At 38.9% G+C, this 16,448-nt stretch overlaps 1 protein-coding gene across 5 annotated transcripts in view; it reads left to right on the plus strand.

Moving 5' to 3' along the window:
• The window catches only part of PPP2R3A (protein phosphatase 2 regulatory subunit B''alpha), a 255,930-nt gene that overhangs the window by 117,514 nt on the left and 121,968 nt on the right, over positions 1 to 16,448 (plus strand). For all 5 annotated transcript variants that reach the window (XM_077130191.1, XM_077130188.1, XM_077130189.1 and 2 more), the window contains one exon: positions 12,636 to 12,738. In XM_077130191.1, coding sequence (XP_076986306.1) covers positions 12,636 to 12,738 — 103 coding nt within the window. The remainder of the gene's footprint in view (positions 1 to 12,635; positions 12,739 to 16,448) is intronic.

Consider the following 16,448-nt stretch of genomic DNA (forward strand, 5'->3'; position numbering starts at 1 on the left):
CCATAAACTAAAAAAGGATGTCTGTATAATGCCTAAGAATAACCTCTAGGATAACCTTTTGACTCTGTTTGAAATCTCTCAGCCACTGACACTTTGTCTCATTTCTTTCTACCCCCTTTTGGTCAAGAAGGCTTTCTCAATCCCCTGATGCTAGGCCCCAGCTCATCCCAGGAGTTCTGTCCCACATTGCCAGGGAGATTTATACACCTGGAAGTCATGTCCTGCATGTGTGGGGATGGGGGCAGTGAGTTCACCTGCTGAGTTGACTTAAGAGGCCACATCTAAGAAACAAAAGAGGTTCTCTGGAGATGACTCTTAGGCCTAATTTTAAGTAGGCTTAGCCCATCCTTTGCAGGAGTCAGTTTCATTTGGGGCAAATCCCAAGATTGACGGCTCAGCCTATTGAATTGGTTGTCCCTACTGCTTGCGAGAATATCAGAAATTTTCCAAATGGGGAAGTTGAATATTTCCTCCCTTCTCCCCAGTGCCCCACGGGAATTTTGCAAATACTTCTTTATTCACGCCCAAAATACTGTGTGATATATTGTGGCATTACACTCACCTGAAGTCCAAGCTTCTTGACATAACATAAGAAGACCTCGAGGATCTCATTCCAACATACTTACGTCCTCTTCTCATACTTATGTCCCCAGCACTCCAAACTCTAATCATTCTTAACACATGGCTGCCATGCTGTCCCACACCAGACATTTATATGGACTACCTCCCTCCTTATCCGACAACTTTTTTCCTACTTGACCTTTATAAGGACCTCCCAGATCCTTCCATTATACCCTTTACTTACTCTGTAATGGCTGTCACACAGTCATATTTTTTTTTATTAGTGATTATACTAGACTATGAGTTCTTTATGGGTCACAGAACTGTGTCTTGATTTCTTTATATCCCAAGTATCCTCAAGGCCAGACACATACCTGGCACATAGTATTCAATAATTAAGGGGGGAAACAATATTTGGAGATTAATTGGATATGAAGGAAGATAAACAAGTAAAAATGACTTATATATTTCAAGCCTAAAAAAACATGTTATTGATCCCTGGAATGTCCACAGCTTAGACATGGGACTCTTGCCACCAACTTCAAGGTTCATGGTTGAGGAAAGAAATTCTACTACTAGCTAGATCTGGTGAATTGGATGTGATCTGAACTGACCCATATTCAGAGTATTATCTCCTGGAAGTAGCGTTCAGCTGGAAAATCTTTGAGTTCAGAGTGTGAATCTACTTTAAAAGACTGCATTCACCGATACTGAAGGCAGCAAAAGGCAGTGGTCTAAAGGTTTATTTGCTCCTGCTTTTGTATTTTATTCATGGTTCTGATTTAAAAGATATTCAGCTTGACACGTGATTCTCTGTGGATCAGAAACAGAAGAAAGAACTCCAGGAATCAGGGACAATAACACCGAGGAGAGGAAGGGTGGCTTATTAGTGTTCATTTCTAACCATCCAGTCAGTACTTCCATAGATGCTCTCTGCAGGGGCTACAAGGTGGTGGATGCCATAAAGTAATGAGGATACAGAGGGGCCCAGGGATAGACCCTGTCCTAAAGGAGCTCACAAGGTGATACATACAAGGTACCATTGAGGACAAAACAACACTGGCTTAGCCTTGGGAAGGGATAACATGTAAACTGAGTCTTAAGAAAGGTTCAGGGAGAATTTGCTTCAGGCCATGGGCCAGTGGGTCTGAATTCCCTGACCTCCCCCTGAGAACAAGAATCATGAAATATGATATATGTGAGTGAAATCATCTCCAAACTCAAAATGCAGTGAAGCATCATGAAGCCAAAATACAGCAGGGGAAGGAAACCAAAGAATAAGATCAGCCTGGCATTTTAGGTACTTTTCCTTAGGTTCACTGATGAATTCCAGAAGAGACTGCTGAGATACAAGCAAGTTCAGTAGAATTTCTGCATGTGCTTAGAGGGTATCACCTAGTAAAACCCCAGCTTTTTAGAGGCTTGAAAAGCTATACACTAGGAGTCATGGTGACCAGGAAATACATTGGCTGTTGCAGGAATTGATCCTTTTTGAATAATCTCAATTATTGACTCAAGTAAGAGGCTCCAGAACTGCTAGTGTCCCTAGTTACCTAACAAAAAGAAACTCCAGTCTTTTCTCAGGAAGATAATATCATCTCAGGCTTCAACTTCTAATTTTTTTTATCCCAGTGTCTGGCACTCAGTAAAAAAAATGACCAGGCAAAGGACAGAACAAAGCATTGTGATATGATAGGAACCAAAGTACAGTATAAGCAGACTCAGAGGGATCCAGATAACAAAATCATCAAAGAAAATTTAACTTTGTCTCTATGTTCTAAAAATTACCAGTCAAGATTTTGAATTTCATCAGAGAACTAGTACCTATAAAACTGAAAAAGGAAGTAACTGAATTTAACAACTCAATCAGTGATTTTATCAGCAGAGTTGACCACACTGAAGACAGATCTAGAACACTGGGAAATTGGTCCTGTGTTTGGGGACCAATTTGGACCGCATATATTCGAGGATTACTTTAGATATCAAACAATGAGCAGTCAGCCTCTGTCTGCCTATTTGTGCATCATCCCTCTCCAGAAAGTACTTGAGGAGCATCAGGACCTGAGTGGCAGGAAGTTGCTGCGTGCTAAAGAATGTATGTGGACATTATGCTACGGAGAAAACAGCAAACACAAAAGTAGAAGGTTTCTTGTTGCCCATGGATCTCTGAAGGTTGTTTGCAGCTCATTGTTCCTAGGAGGGAGCTAAATAGAAGCTCTGGGGTGGACCTGGGCCTGGCTGAGCAACTCCATCCTGTGCAGTGCGTGGAACATCCTCTGTAGGCTGTATCTTAGAATGTTGTGCTTATTTGTGTAGTTTAGAAAGTTCACTCTAGCAGCTTGGGGTGGATGGATCAAGGTTTTGAAGAGGCAAGACAGGAAATCAGAGACAAAGCAGTTAGGAGTCTGGGACAGAAAAGATGATTGACCCTGAGCTAAGGAGATGGCTTTGGGATGGAGAATAGGGCAGCCACCACACAGGAGATTGAATGAATGTTGGAGTTGCTGAATCCACACCATGAAGGAAAACAATTGTCCTTTAGATAACAGGATGACTATTGGTGCAGAGATTAGTTCCTACAAACAAATACTACAATGAGACATATGACTGTCAAGGCCAGAGTCTAAGTATGAACCTCAAAAAATTCTAAAGAAAGAATAAACGGAATGCTTGGTTTTCAGAGCAGAGAGAGAGGGACAAAGTGGGTAGGCCAGTTTTGGTGTTTAATAGCATCAGGCAATAGCAGCCTGAGCCCTGAGAAAATACTAAACTGCTCAGTGATGGTCATATATGCAGAAGATACAAAGAATACAAATAGACTCAAACGGTAATGGAGACAGAAAGCCCGGTGTCAAAGAAATCAGTTATTTTGTAGAGTGAGAGTTTAAAATGCACTATGAAGTTGTATATATTTTAAAGTCACCTAATTCCAAAAAAGTGATGTATATTTCCACATCCTAATTAATTACCTGAGTATACTCTGCAAAGATGTCTTTGTATGTTTGTAATTCCCAACCACTTACCTCTGTGACATTATTTAGTATTTCTTCTGAATATTTTCCGTCTATTAAGTCTGAAACGCATGGCACCATTTATAGCTAAAGATTATGTAGTATTTTGAAGATTTTCATTCTACTACAGATAGCACACCAACACTCAGGATTGGTAAAGCCCAGTACAGAAAATGGAAGAGAAATTCCTAAAAGAGAATGTAAAGGTGAAATAATTGGTGGGGCACAGAAAGAGCATGGATGATGAAAATGACAGGAACAGCAGAGCAGCAGAAACTGCTGCTTCCTAACCCCTTCCCCCAAAAGTAAATTACAAACCAAAATCTCTGTTACCGATCCAAGATGGCGTCTTAGTAAGGTACATGCGTCTTAGTTCCTCCGACTCCAAATCAACTAATAGGTGAACAGAAACAGTACAGAACAGCTCCCGGGGCTACAGCAGGGAATGGACACACAGCGTAACCAAGTCTGGGCTGGCTAGTCTGACTGCGAAACTCGGCTGCGGTGAGTGAGATCCCCGAGCGGCGGGCGATTTTCCGAGCAGCCGCAGCTGCGGCGGTCCGAGCTAATCCCTCCCTCCTTCCCGGGCTGGCTGAGAGACTCGGAGAGACAAGCTTCCCAGCCAAGGCGGCCGGCGCCACACTTTCGCGGGCGGCTTCGAGTCTCGGCTTCGAGTCCGCGACTACAAGTCTCAGATCAGAGGGCTATCCAAAGTCTGGGCTGGCAAGTCTGACTGCGAGACTTGGCTGCGGCGAGACCCCCGAGCGGCCGCAGCTGCGGCTGTCCGAGCTAATCCCTCCCTCCTTCCCGGGCTGGTTGAGAGACTTGGAGAGACAAGCTTCCCAGCCAAGGCGGCCGGCGCCACACTTTTGCGGGCGGCTGCGAGTCTCGGCTTCGAGTCCGCGACTACGAGTCTCGGATCAGAGGGCTATCCAAAGTCTGGGCTGGCAAGTCTGACTGCGAGACTTGGCTGCGGCGAGACCCCCGAGCGGCCGCAGCTGCAGCGGTCCGAGCTAATCCCTCCCTCCTTCCCGGGCCGGCTGAGAGTATCGGAGAAGCAAGTTTCCCAAGCCGAGGCAGGCGGCGCCCTTCTTTTGCGGGCAGCTTCGAGTCTCGGCTTTGAGTCCGCGGCTACGAGTCTCGGATCAGAGGGCTATCCAAAGTCTGGGCTGGCTAGACTGACTGCGAGACTTGGCTGCAGTGAGACCCCCGAGCGGCGTGCGATTTCCCGATCAGCGGCAGCTGCGGTGGTCCGAGCTACTCCCTCCCCCCTTTCCGGGCCGGCTGAGAGTATTGGAGAAGCAAGTTTCCCAAGCCGAGGCAGGTGGCACCCCTCTTTTGCGGGCGGCTTCGAGTCTCTGCTTCGAGTTCGCGGATACGAGTCTCAGATAGGAGGGCTATCCAAGCCGCGGAAGCCCCCCCCCCCCACGGGAGGCTTCCTGGTCCGGGGGGGAATCCCCCCGGCCCGCTGCGGCCCGCAACCAGCCACAGGGTCCCCTCAAGCCGCGGCAGCTGACGCCCCACCACGCGCGGCCCCTGAACCAACGGAGAGAATTGGATCCGAAATCCCCAGGCCACGGAGATCGGTGACTGGGGGAGACCCATTCCAAACACTTGAGACAAACGTGTGCCACGTGCGCCACGTACTGGGCAAGACAAGAAAAACAGATCCCAGAGATTTCACAGAAAAATCTTACAACCTTGCTGGGTCCAACACCCAGAGAAATCTGAATAAATGCCCAGATGCCAGCAGCAGAAGATAACTGTCCATGCTCAAAAGATTGAGAATATGGCCCAGTCAAAGGAACAAACCAATAGCTCAAATGAGATACAAGAGCTGAGACAACTAATCCTGAATATACGAACAGAAATGGAAAACCTCTTCAAAAATGAAATCGATAAATTGAGGGAGGACATGAAGAGGACATGGGCTGAACATAAAGAAGAAATAGAAAAACTGAAAAAACAAATCGCAGAACTTATGGAAGTGAAGGATAAAGTAGCAAACATAGAAAAAATAATGGATAGCTACAATGATAGGTTTAAAGAGACAGAAGATAGAATTAGTGATTTGGAGGATGGAACATCTGAATTCCAAAAAGAAACAGAAACTATAGGGAAAAGAATGGAAAAATTTGAACAGGGTATCAGGGAACTCAAGGACAATATGAACCGCACAAATATACGTGTTGTGGGTGTCCCAGAAGGAGAAGAGAAGGGAAAAGGAGGAGAAAAACTAATGGAAGAAATTATCACTGAAAATTTCCCAACTCTTATGAAAGACCTAAAATTACAGATCCAAGAAGTGCAGCGCACCCCAAAGAGATTAGACCCAAATAGGCGTTCTCCAAGACACTTACTAGTTAGAATGTCAGAGGTCAAAGAGAAAGAGAAGATCTTGAAAGCAGCAAGAGAAAAACAATCCATTACATACAAGGGAAACCCAATAAGATTTTGTGTAGATTACTCAGCAGAAACCATGGAAGCTAGAAGACAGTGGGATGATATATTTAAAATACTAAAAGAGAAAAACTGCCAACCAAGACTCCTATATCCAGCAAAATTATCCTTCAAAAATGAGGGAGAAATTAAAACATTCTCAGACAAAAAGTCACTGAGAGAATTTGTGACCAAGAGACCAGCTCTGCAAGAAATACTAAAGGGAGCACTAGAGTCAGATACAAAAAGACAGAAGAGAGAGATATGGAAAAGAGTGTAGAAAGAAGGAAAATCAGATATGATATATATAATACAAAAGGCAAAATGTTAGAGGAAAATATTATCCAAACAGTAATAACACTAAATGTCAATGGACTGAATTCCCCAATCAAAAGACATAGATTGGCAGAATGGATTAAAAAACAGGATCCTTCGATATGCTGTCTACAGGAAACACATCTTAGACCCAAAGATAAACATAGGTTGAAAGTGAAAGGTTGGGAAAAGATATTTCATGCAAATAACAACCAGAAAAGAGCAGGAGTGGCTATACTAATATCCAACAAATTAGACTTCAAATGTAAAACAGTTAAAAGAGACAAAGAAGGACACTATATACTAATAAAAGGAACAATTAAACAAGAAGACATAACAATCATAAATATTTACACACCGAACCAGAATGCCCCAAAATACGTGAGGAATACACTGCAAACACTGAAAAGGGAAATAGACTCATATACTATAATACTTGGAGACTTCAACTCACCACTCTCATCAAGGGACAGAACATCTAGACAGAATATCAACAAAGAAATAGAGAATCTGAATATTACTATAAATGAACTAGACTTAATAGACATTTATAGGACATTACATCCCACAACAGCAGGATACACCTTTTTCTCAAGTGCTCATGGATCATTCTCAAAAATAGACCATATGCTGGGTCACAAAGCAAGTCTTAACAAATTTAAAAAGATTGAAATCTTACACAACACTTTCTCGGACCATAAAGGAATGATGTTGGAAATCAATAATAGGCAGAGTGCCAGAAAATTCACAAATACGTGGAGGCTCAACAACACACTCCTAAACAACGAGTGGGTCAAAGAAGAAATTGCTAGAGAAATTAGCAAATATCTCGTGGCGAATGAAAATGAAAGCACAACATATCAAAACTTATGGGACGCAGCAAAGGCAGTGATAAGAGGGAAATTTATTGCTCTAAATGCCTATATCAGAAAAGAAGAAAAGGCAAAAATTCAGGAATTAACTATCCATTTGGAAGAACTGGAGAAAGAACAGCAAGCTAACCCCAAAGCAAGCAAAAGGAAAGAAATAACAAAGATTAGAGCACAAATAAATGAAATTGAAAACATGAAAACAATAGAGAAAATCAATAAGGCCAGAAGTTGGTTCTATGAGAAAATCAATAAGATTGATGGGCCCTTAGCAAGATTGACAAAAAGAAGAAGAGAGAGGATGCAAATAAATAAGATCAGAAATGGAAGAGGAGACATAACTACTGACCTCACAGAAATAAAGGAGGCAATAACAGGATACTATGAACAACTTTACGCTAATAAATACAACAATTTAGAGGAAATGGACGGGTTCCTGGAAAGACATGAACAACCAACTTTGACTCAAGAAGAGATAGATGACCTCAACAAACCAATCACAAGTAAAGAAATTGAAGCAGTCATTCAAAAGCTTCCTAAAAAGAAAAGTCCAGGACCAGACGGCTTCACATGTGAATTCTATCAAACATTCCAGAAAGAATTAGTACCAACTCTCCTCAAACTCTTCAAAAACATCGAAGTGGAGGGAAAACTACCTAATTCATTCTATGAAGCCAACATTACCCTCATACCAAAACCAGGCAAAGATATTACAAGAAAAGAAAACTACAGGCCGATCTCTCTAATGAATATTGATGCAAAAATCCTCAATAAAATTCTAGCAAATCGTATCCAACAACACATTAAAAGAATTATTCATCATGACCAAGTAGGATTCATCCCAGGTATGCAAGGATGGTTCAACATAAGAAAATCAATTAATGTAATACACCATATCAACAAATTAAAGCAGAAAAATCACATGATCATCTCAATTGATGCAGAGAAGGCATTTGACAAGATTCAACATCCTTTCCTGTTGAAAACACTTCAAAGGATAGGAATACAAGGGAACTTCCTTAAAATGATAGAGGGAATATATGAAAAACCCACAGCTAATATCATCCTTAATGGGGAAAAATTGAAAACGTTCCCCCTAAGATCAGGAACAAGACAAGGATGTCCACTATCACCACTATTATTCAACATTGTGTTGGAGGTTCTAGCCAGAGCAATTAGACAAGAAAAAGAAATACAAGGCATCAAAATTGGAAAGGAAGAAGTAAAACTATCACTGTTTGCAGACGATATGATACTATACGTCGAAAACCCGGAAAAATCCACAACAAAACTACTAGAGCTAATAAATGAGTACAGCAAAGTAGCAGGTTACAAGATCAACATTCAAAAATCTGTAGCATTTTTATACACTAGTAATGAACAAGCTGAGGGGGAAATCAAGAAACGAATCCCATTTACAATTGCAACTAAAAGAATAAAATACCTAGGAATAAATTTAACTAAAGAGACAAAAGACCTATACAAAGAAAACTACAAAAAACTGTTAAAAGAAATCACAGAAGACCTAAACAGATGGAAGGGCATACCGTGTTCATGCATTGGAAGACTAAATATAGTTAAGATGTCAATCCTACCTAAATTGATTTACAGATTCAATGCAATACCAATCAAAATCCCAACAACTTATTTTTCAAAAATAGAAAAACCAATAAGCAAATTTATCTGGAAGGGCAGGGTGCCCCGAATTGCTAAAAACATCTTGAGGAAAAAAAACGAAGCTGGAGGTCTTGCGCTGCCAGACTTTAAGGCATATTATGAAGCCACAGTGGTCAAAACAGCATGGTATTGGCATAAAGATAGATATATCGACCAATGGAATCGAATAGAGTGCTCAGATATAGACCCTCTCATCTATGGACATTTGATCTTTGATAAGGCAGTCAAGCCAACTCACCTGGGACAGAACAGTCTCTTCAATAAATGGTGCCTAGAGAACTGGATATCCATATGCAAAAGAATGAAAGAAGACCCATATCTCACACCCTACACAAAAGTTAACTCAAAATGGATCAAAGATCTAAACATTAGGTCTAAGACCATAGAACAGTTAGAGGAAAATGTAGGGAGATATCTTATGAATCTTACAATTGGAGGCGGTTTTATGGACCTTACACCTAAAGCAAGAGCACTGAAGAAGGAAATAAATAAATGGGAACTCCTCAAAATTAAACACTTTTGTGCATCAAAGAACTTCATCAAGAAAGTAGAAAGACAGCCTACACAATGGGAATCAATATTTGGAAACAACATATCAGATAAAGGTCTAGTATCCAGAATTTATAATGAGACTGTTCAACTCAACAACAAAAAGATAGCCAACCCAATTACAAAATGGGAAAAAGACTTGAATAGACACCTCTCAGAGGAGGAAATACAAATGGCCAAAAGACACATGAAGAGATGTTCAGTGTCCCTGGCCATTAGAGAAATGCAAATCAAAACCACAATGAGATATTATCTCACACCCACCAGAATGGCCATTATCAACAAAACAGAAAATGACAAGTGCTGGAGAGGATGCGGAGAAAGAGGCACACTTATCCACTGTTGGTGGGAATGTCAAATGGTGCAACCACTGTGGAAAGCAGTTTGGCGGTTCCTCAAAAAGCTGAATATAGAATTGCCATACGACCCAGCAATACCATTGCTGGGAATCTACTCAAAGGAATTAAGGGCAAACACTCAAACAGACATTTGCACACCAATGTTTATAGCAGCGTTATTTACAATTGCAAAGAGATGGAAACAGCCAAAATGTCCATCAACAGACGAGTGGCTAAACAAACTGTGGTATATACATACGATGGAATATTATGCAGCGTTAAGGCAGGATAAACTTATGAAGCATGTAATAACATGGATGGACCTAGAGAACATTATGCTGAGTGAGTCTAGCCAAAAGCTAAAAGACAAATACTGTATCGTCCCAATGATGTGAATCGACACTCGAGAATAAACTTGGAATATGTCATTGGTAATAGAGTTCAGCAGGAGTTAGAAACAGGGTAAGATAATGGGTAATTGGAGCTGATGGAATACAGACGGTGCAATAGGACTAGATACAAAAACTCAAAAATGGACAGCACAATAATACCTAATTGTAAAGTAATCATGTTAAAATACTGAACGAAGCTGCATCCGAGCTATAGGTTTTTGTTTTGTTTTGTTTTGTTTGTTTTGTTCTTATTATTATTACTTTTATTTTTTTTTCTCTATATTAACATTCTATATCTTTTTCTGTTATACTGCTAGTTCTTCTAAACCGATGCAAATGTAATAAGAAACGATGATCATGCATCTATGTGATGATGTTAAGAATTACTGATTGCATATGTAGAATGGTATGATGTCTAAAAAAAAAAAAAATGGTCAGCACAATACTGCCTAATTGTAATGTAATTATGTTGGAACGCTGAATGAAGCTGCATCTGATCTATAGTTTTTTTTTGTTTTTTTTTTTTCTTATATATTTTTGTACTTTTTATTTTTATTTGTGTTTTCTCTCTGTGTTATCACTTTATTTCTTTTTCTGTTGTCGTGCTATTTCTTTCTCTTAATCGATGCATATGTACTGAGAAATGATGACCATACACCTATGTGATGATATTAAGAATTACTGATTGCATATGTAGAATGGATTGATTTCTAATGTTGTGTTAATTTTTTTAATTAATAAAAAAAAAATGGAAAAAAAAAAAAACTCTGTTACCGTTAGGAAGGAAAAGAAGGAACAGATTATAGAATCAAGGCAGAAAGAAAAAGTTTTATGCTCACTAAAGATGGCACATATTTGGCATTAACTTTTCTCAAAAAATGATAGAATTATCTATGGTTGTCCACATATTCATTCACACAACACTATTTAAAGCAGTGAACATCTGGACATCTTACTCTTGCTCATAGAAATCTTAAATGAGCTCTAAGCCATGACCCTAGACCTCAGAAATCTTCAGTGGATGCTACCACCTCAAGGAAGATAGAAAGTTGACCACTTTGTGTTTTGTGCTTGGTTGGCTTTGATACTGGAAATTGTGAATTTGGCACCTTTAAGTACTACACTTACTCTCCATGCCTTTCACAAGGTAATGGATTAACAGATTGTGTTATATAGATAAATGGAATAAAACTCAGCAATAAAAGGAACAAACTATTAATACAAGAAACATCAGATAGATTTCAAAATAATTATGAGGAACAAGAGAGCCCAGAAAAACAAAACAAAACAGACTACCTACTATACATTCCATTTATATAATATTCTACAAAATGAATATTAATCTGTATTGACAGATAGCAGATCGGTGGTTGTCCAGCACCTTAGCAGGAACGTGTGGAATGGGGGAGGGAGGATGGTAGGGTGGTCTAGAGGAAACATTTGGGGATGTTTGGTATGTTTACTGTCTTGGTTGCAAAAGTGTTTTCATGGATATAAAACATGTAAAACTGAACAAATCTACAGAGGTGCAGTTTACTATATACCACTTACAGATCAATAAAGCAATAGAAAAAAAATTCAAGCCTAGGTAACTCAGAATGGTACCATCATTAACAAAAACAGACATCCAGAAAAGGGATGATTTTGAGAGGAAGAGTCTAAATTTGGTTTTAAAAATGTTGAATTTCCTGTCAGAATAAAGTATCCAAATAAAAACAGTCAGCACTTAGTTGAAGGTGAGGAACTTTGGGAGCTCAGAAGACTAATAGAGTGGTTATTTTTTTGAGACTGTTTCTTTAAAGTCTAATTTCAAAACCCCCCTATCAGGTTGGCCCTGAAATGTCTGCCAACCTGGGCCAACAGAAGTTGTATCTTAATGGTGCGTAGTGGTCATGCAAGGTGATCTCTCCTGGTTGGTTGGTAACTCTGAACTTTTGCTTCTAGATGTCCTGTGCTAAACCCAAATGGACATTTTTCCTCAAGTGGATTTTTTTTTCATTGACAAATTCTTCACATACATACCGTCCATACATGGTGTGTAATCAGTGACTCACAGTATCATCACATAGTTGTTTGTTGATCACCATGATCATTTTTAGAACATTTGCATCACTCCAGAAAAAGAAATAAGAAAAGACTCATAGATCCCATATTCCTTACCTCTCCCTCTCACTGACCACTAGTATTTCAATCTACCCATTTTACCCCTTATACTCCTTATTTTTTATTCATCTGTCCATATCTTGTATAACCCCAAGTGGATTTGATAACCCATATTTTACCTTTATAAGTTCAGTCATCCCTGTGGTCTCAGCCCTAAATTCTTTATACAAAAATAATATACCACCTTGTTATGTTGCTTTTTTATTAAGATGTCCCTTTGACAAAATCAGGAGCATGGGAGAATTTCCTTTCTTTATCACAAAAAGAGAGGACTTGATTCTTGATCTAAATGGTTTTTCTAAGAAGTTGTTTCTTTTATAGGTTGCTGAATAACCACCACGATGATGCCTCTAAGTTCATCTATCTGTTAGCAAAGCCCAGCTGCAGCTCTCTAGAACAGGAGGATTTCATCCCTTTACTTCAGGTAATTTTCATTTCCACCTGAAAATGGTTTTTATTTTTGGAATTATAGACGTTTTTAAAATTTTGCAGCTAAGAACTATGTCAAACTACACAAATTTAGAGGTCAGATTTCAAGAAGAATGTTTTTCAAACTTGTTTTAGCAGCAAAATCCATTTGTAAAACAAAATCTACCACAGAAGCCATAGTATAAAACAGATAGAAATGGCATATTCACACTGAAGTAAGAGAGACGGGCCCCTCAACCTCTCCCTTGCCCACTCACTACAATTATGGAGGCCCCTTGCAAAATGACATTATGGTCTTCAACTCTAGTAGTTCTATTTGGTTCCTTTAGTTCTTTCTCTGTACCTTCCTTCGTCTCTTTTAACATTTTAAAGATCATTTTTTTTAAGACTTTGTTCAGTATGTCCACACTCTCATCTTCTTTGTTGGTGTTTTCTGTATTTTTATACACTTTCTTTAGCTGGGCCATTGTTTCCTGTTTCTTTGTTTGTCCTGTACTCTTTTGTCGTACACTGTGCGTTTTAATATTTTAAAATGTTAATTCTGAGATTTACACTCTGGGGTGTCTGTTTCTTGGTTTTGTAACAATCTGGTGATAAGAAAGATACTTTCTTGAGCTTGAGCCTTCATAGGAACATCTGTCCAAGGTCCCAGTTATTAATTTATTCAATCATTTAATATACCAGTATATATAATTAGTTTTTTTTTAATTCTCATCTCTTCTGTTTCCTGAATTAGTTTTGTTTCTTCTGGGCTAGAGTTTCTGTTTCTTCATCTTGATCTTGCTCTTTTGTGATTATGGTGTTTCTGTCTGCTTGTCCATTCATATTTAAACATATGGAATTTCAAGTTTCACAAATAGAAAAGGAAAAATTAGAAATATAATGGTAGTTCATATATTTGGTTCCATCAGTGAAAGCTTTTCCACATAAACAAGTTTTCTGGATTAGTCAAAGAGATGACAAAATTTCTGAAATTTAGCAAAAGACTTGAATATACATGTCCAGGAAACTCAGAGAGCACCAAACAGGATAAACATGAAGAAAAAAATATACCCTGTCATATATTGATTGGACTGTTAAATGCAGAAGACAAGAAGACAGTTCTGAAAGCTGCAAGAGAAAAGCAACATGTTACGTACAGGAGAGTCCCAATGAACACCCAATTAGAGTGCTAGTTTCTAAATGGAGGCAAGAAGGCAGTGGGCTAAAATACTTGAAGTGCTGAAGGAAAACAACTGCTAGCCAAAATTTTCTATGTGGTGAGACTCTCCTTCAAAAATGAGGGGGAAATTAAGATATTCTTAGATGTCTGAGGGAGTTCACACCCTCTAGAACGGCCGTACAAGCAATGCTAAACACAGTTCTGTAGACTGAAAGGAAAGGACAGTAGACAGTGGTTCAAAGCAGCATAGAGAAATAAAGACTTGTGGTAAAGGTAACCATTTGGGTAATTATAAATACTAATATTATTTTATTGTATTGTTTGGTATGTAACTCCACTTCTTAGTTCCTACAGGTGCTAAAATGCAAATGAATAAAAAGTAATGATAAATCTAAGATTTTGGACATATAATGTACAAAAATATAGGTGGTAACAAGTATAAAAAAAATAGTACGGGGACAGAGAGGTATAGGAAAAGTATATGTGCATCCCATTGAAGTTAAGTTGGTATCAAAAATCAAAAATGATTATTATATATTTAGGATGTTAAATTTAAACCCCATGGTAACTGTAAAGAAAATAGATGGACATTATATCCACATAGAGGTGAGAAGGTACAATATGGTACAACACAAAAAAGGAAATAAATTAGAAGTAGGCTTTAATGGAAGTGAGGGACAAAATGGTATAAGACTTACAAAAGAAAAATATCAAAATAACAGAAGAAAATCCTGTATTATCAGTAGTGACTTTAAATGTAAATGTATTAAACTCCAGTCAGAAGGCAGAGATTGGCAGCATGGATAATAAAGCAACCTTCTGTATACTATCTGCAAGAAACTCACCTTAAAGTCAAAGATACAAATAGGTTGAGGTTGAAAGGATAGAAGAAAATATGCCATGCAAGTAGTAACCAGAAGAGAGTTGGGGTGGCTATACTAATATCAGATAAAATAGACTTTAAGTCAGAAACAGTTGAGAGACAAAGATGGCCATTATATACTGATAAAGGGGACAAATCAATGGTAGCAATTATAACTATATATGTACCTAATAGTAGAGCCCCCAAATATATGAACCAATTACTGAGAGATTTGAAGGGAGAAATTGATGGTTCTACATTAATTATAGGTGACTTTAATATACCACTCTCAATAACAGATAAAACATCTAGTCAAAAGATCAGTAAGGAAGAATAAGATATGAATGATACTCTAAATCAACTAGACCTAACAGACATATAGAATGCCACACCCAAAGAAAATAGAATACACATTCTTCTCAAGTGCACATGGATCATTCTCCAAGATACACCATATGTTGTGTCACAAAACTAGTCTCAGTGAATTCCAAAGTGTTGAAATCATTCAATGTATATTCTCCAACCACAACAAAATGAAGCTAGGAATTAATAACAGGAAAGAAATGGAAAATTCACACATGTATGGAAATTAAACAACATGCTCTTAACCAATGGGTTAAAGAGGAAATTCGGAAACACACCATACCAAAACTTATGGGATGCAGCAAATGCAGTGCTGAGAGGAAGATTTATAGCTTTAAATCTGTTCTAGTTTGCTAGCTGCTGGAATGCAATATACCAGAAACAGAATGGCTTTTGAAAAGGGGAATTTAATAAGTTGCTAGTTTACACTAGCCTTAGGGCCAAGAAAATGTCCCAATTAAAGCAAGTCTATAGAAATGTCCAATCTAAGGCATCCATGGAAAGATACCTTGTTTCAAGAAGGCTGATGAAGTTCAGGGTCTGTCTCTCTAGTGAGAAGGTACCTGGTGAACACAGTCAGGGTTTCTCTCACAGCTGTAAGGGCACATGGTGAACACAGCATCATCTGCTACCTTTCTCTACTGGCTTCTTGTTTCATGAAGCCCCCTGGGAGGCATTTTCCTTCTTCATTTGCAAAGGTCTCTGGCTAATGGTGCCTGCTTCATGGTGCTACAGCATTCTCTGCTCTCTCCGAATCTCCTTCTTTCTCCGAAATGTTTCCTCTTTTATGGGACTCCAGAAACTAATCAAGACCCACCCAAATGGGTGAAGACATGTCATCACCTAATCCAGCTTAACAACTGTTCTTGATTAAATCACATCTCCAGGGAGATGATCTGATTACAGTTTCAAACATACAGTATTGAATAGGGATTATCCTGCCTTTATGAAATGTAATTTAGATTAAAACATGGCTTTTCTAGGGGACATACATCCTTTCAAACCAGCACATTCCACACTCTGGACCCTAAAAAAGACATGTTTTCCCCATATACAAAATACATTAATTTCATAACAATATCACAAATCCTTAAACCATTTCAGTAGCAATACACATGAAATACAAAGTTAGAAATGTACAAACTCCTATCAAAGTTAGTTATGGGCATGGTCTTTCTAAGGCAAAATTATCCTCTGGCTCCAGACCTGTAAAAACCCAAAGCAAGTCATTTGCTGCCAACATACAAAGGAGGACCATTCATAGAATACATATACCCATTTCCATAAGGAGAAAGGAACACAGGGGTCACTGGACCCA

The sequence above is a fragment of the Tamandua tetradactyla genome, chromosome 15 (genome assembly GCF_023851605.1).
Source record: "Tamandua tetradactyla isolate mTamTet1 chromosome 15, mTamTet1.pri, whole genome shotgun sequence".
In the NCBI taxonomy this organism is placed as follows: Eukaryota; Metazoa; Chordata; class Mammalia; order Pilosa; family Myrmecophagidae; genus Tamandua; species Tamandua tetradactyla.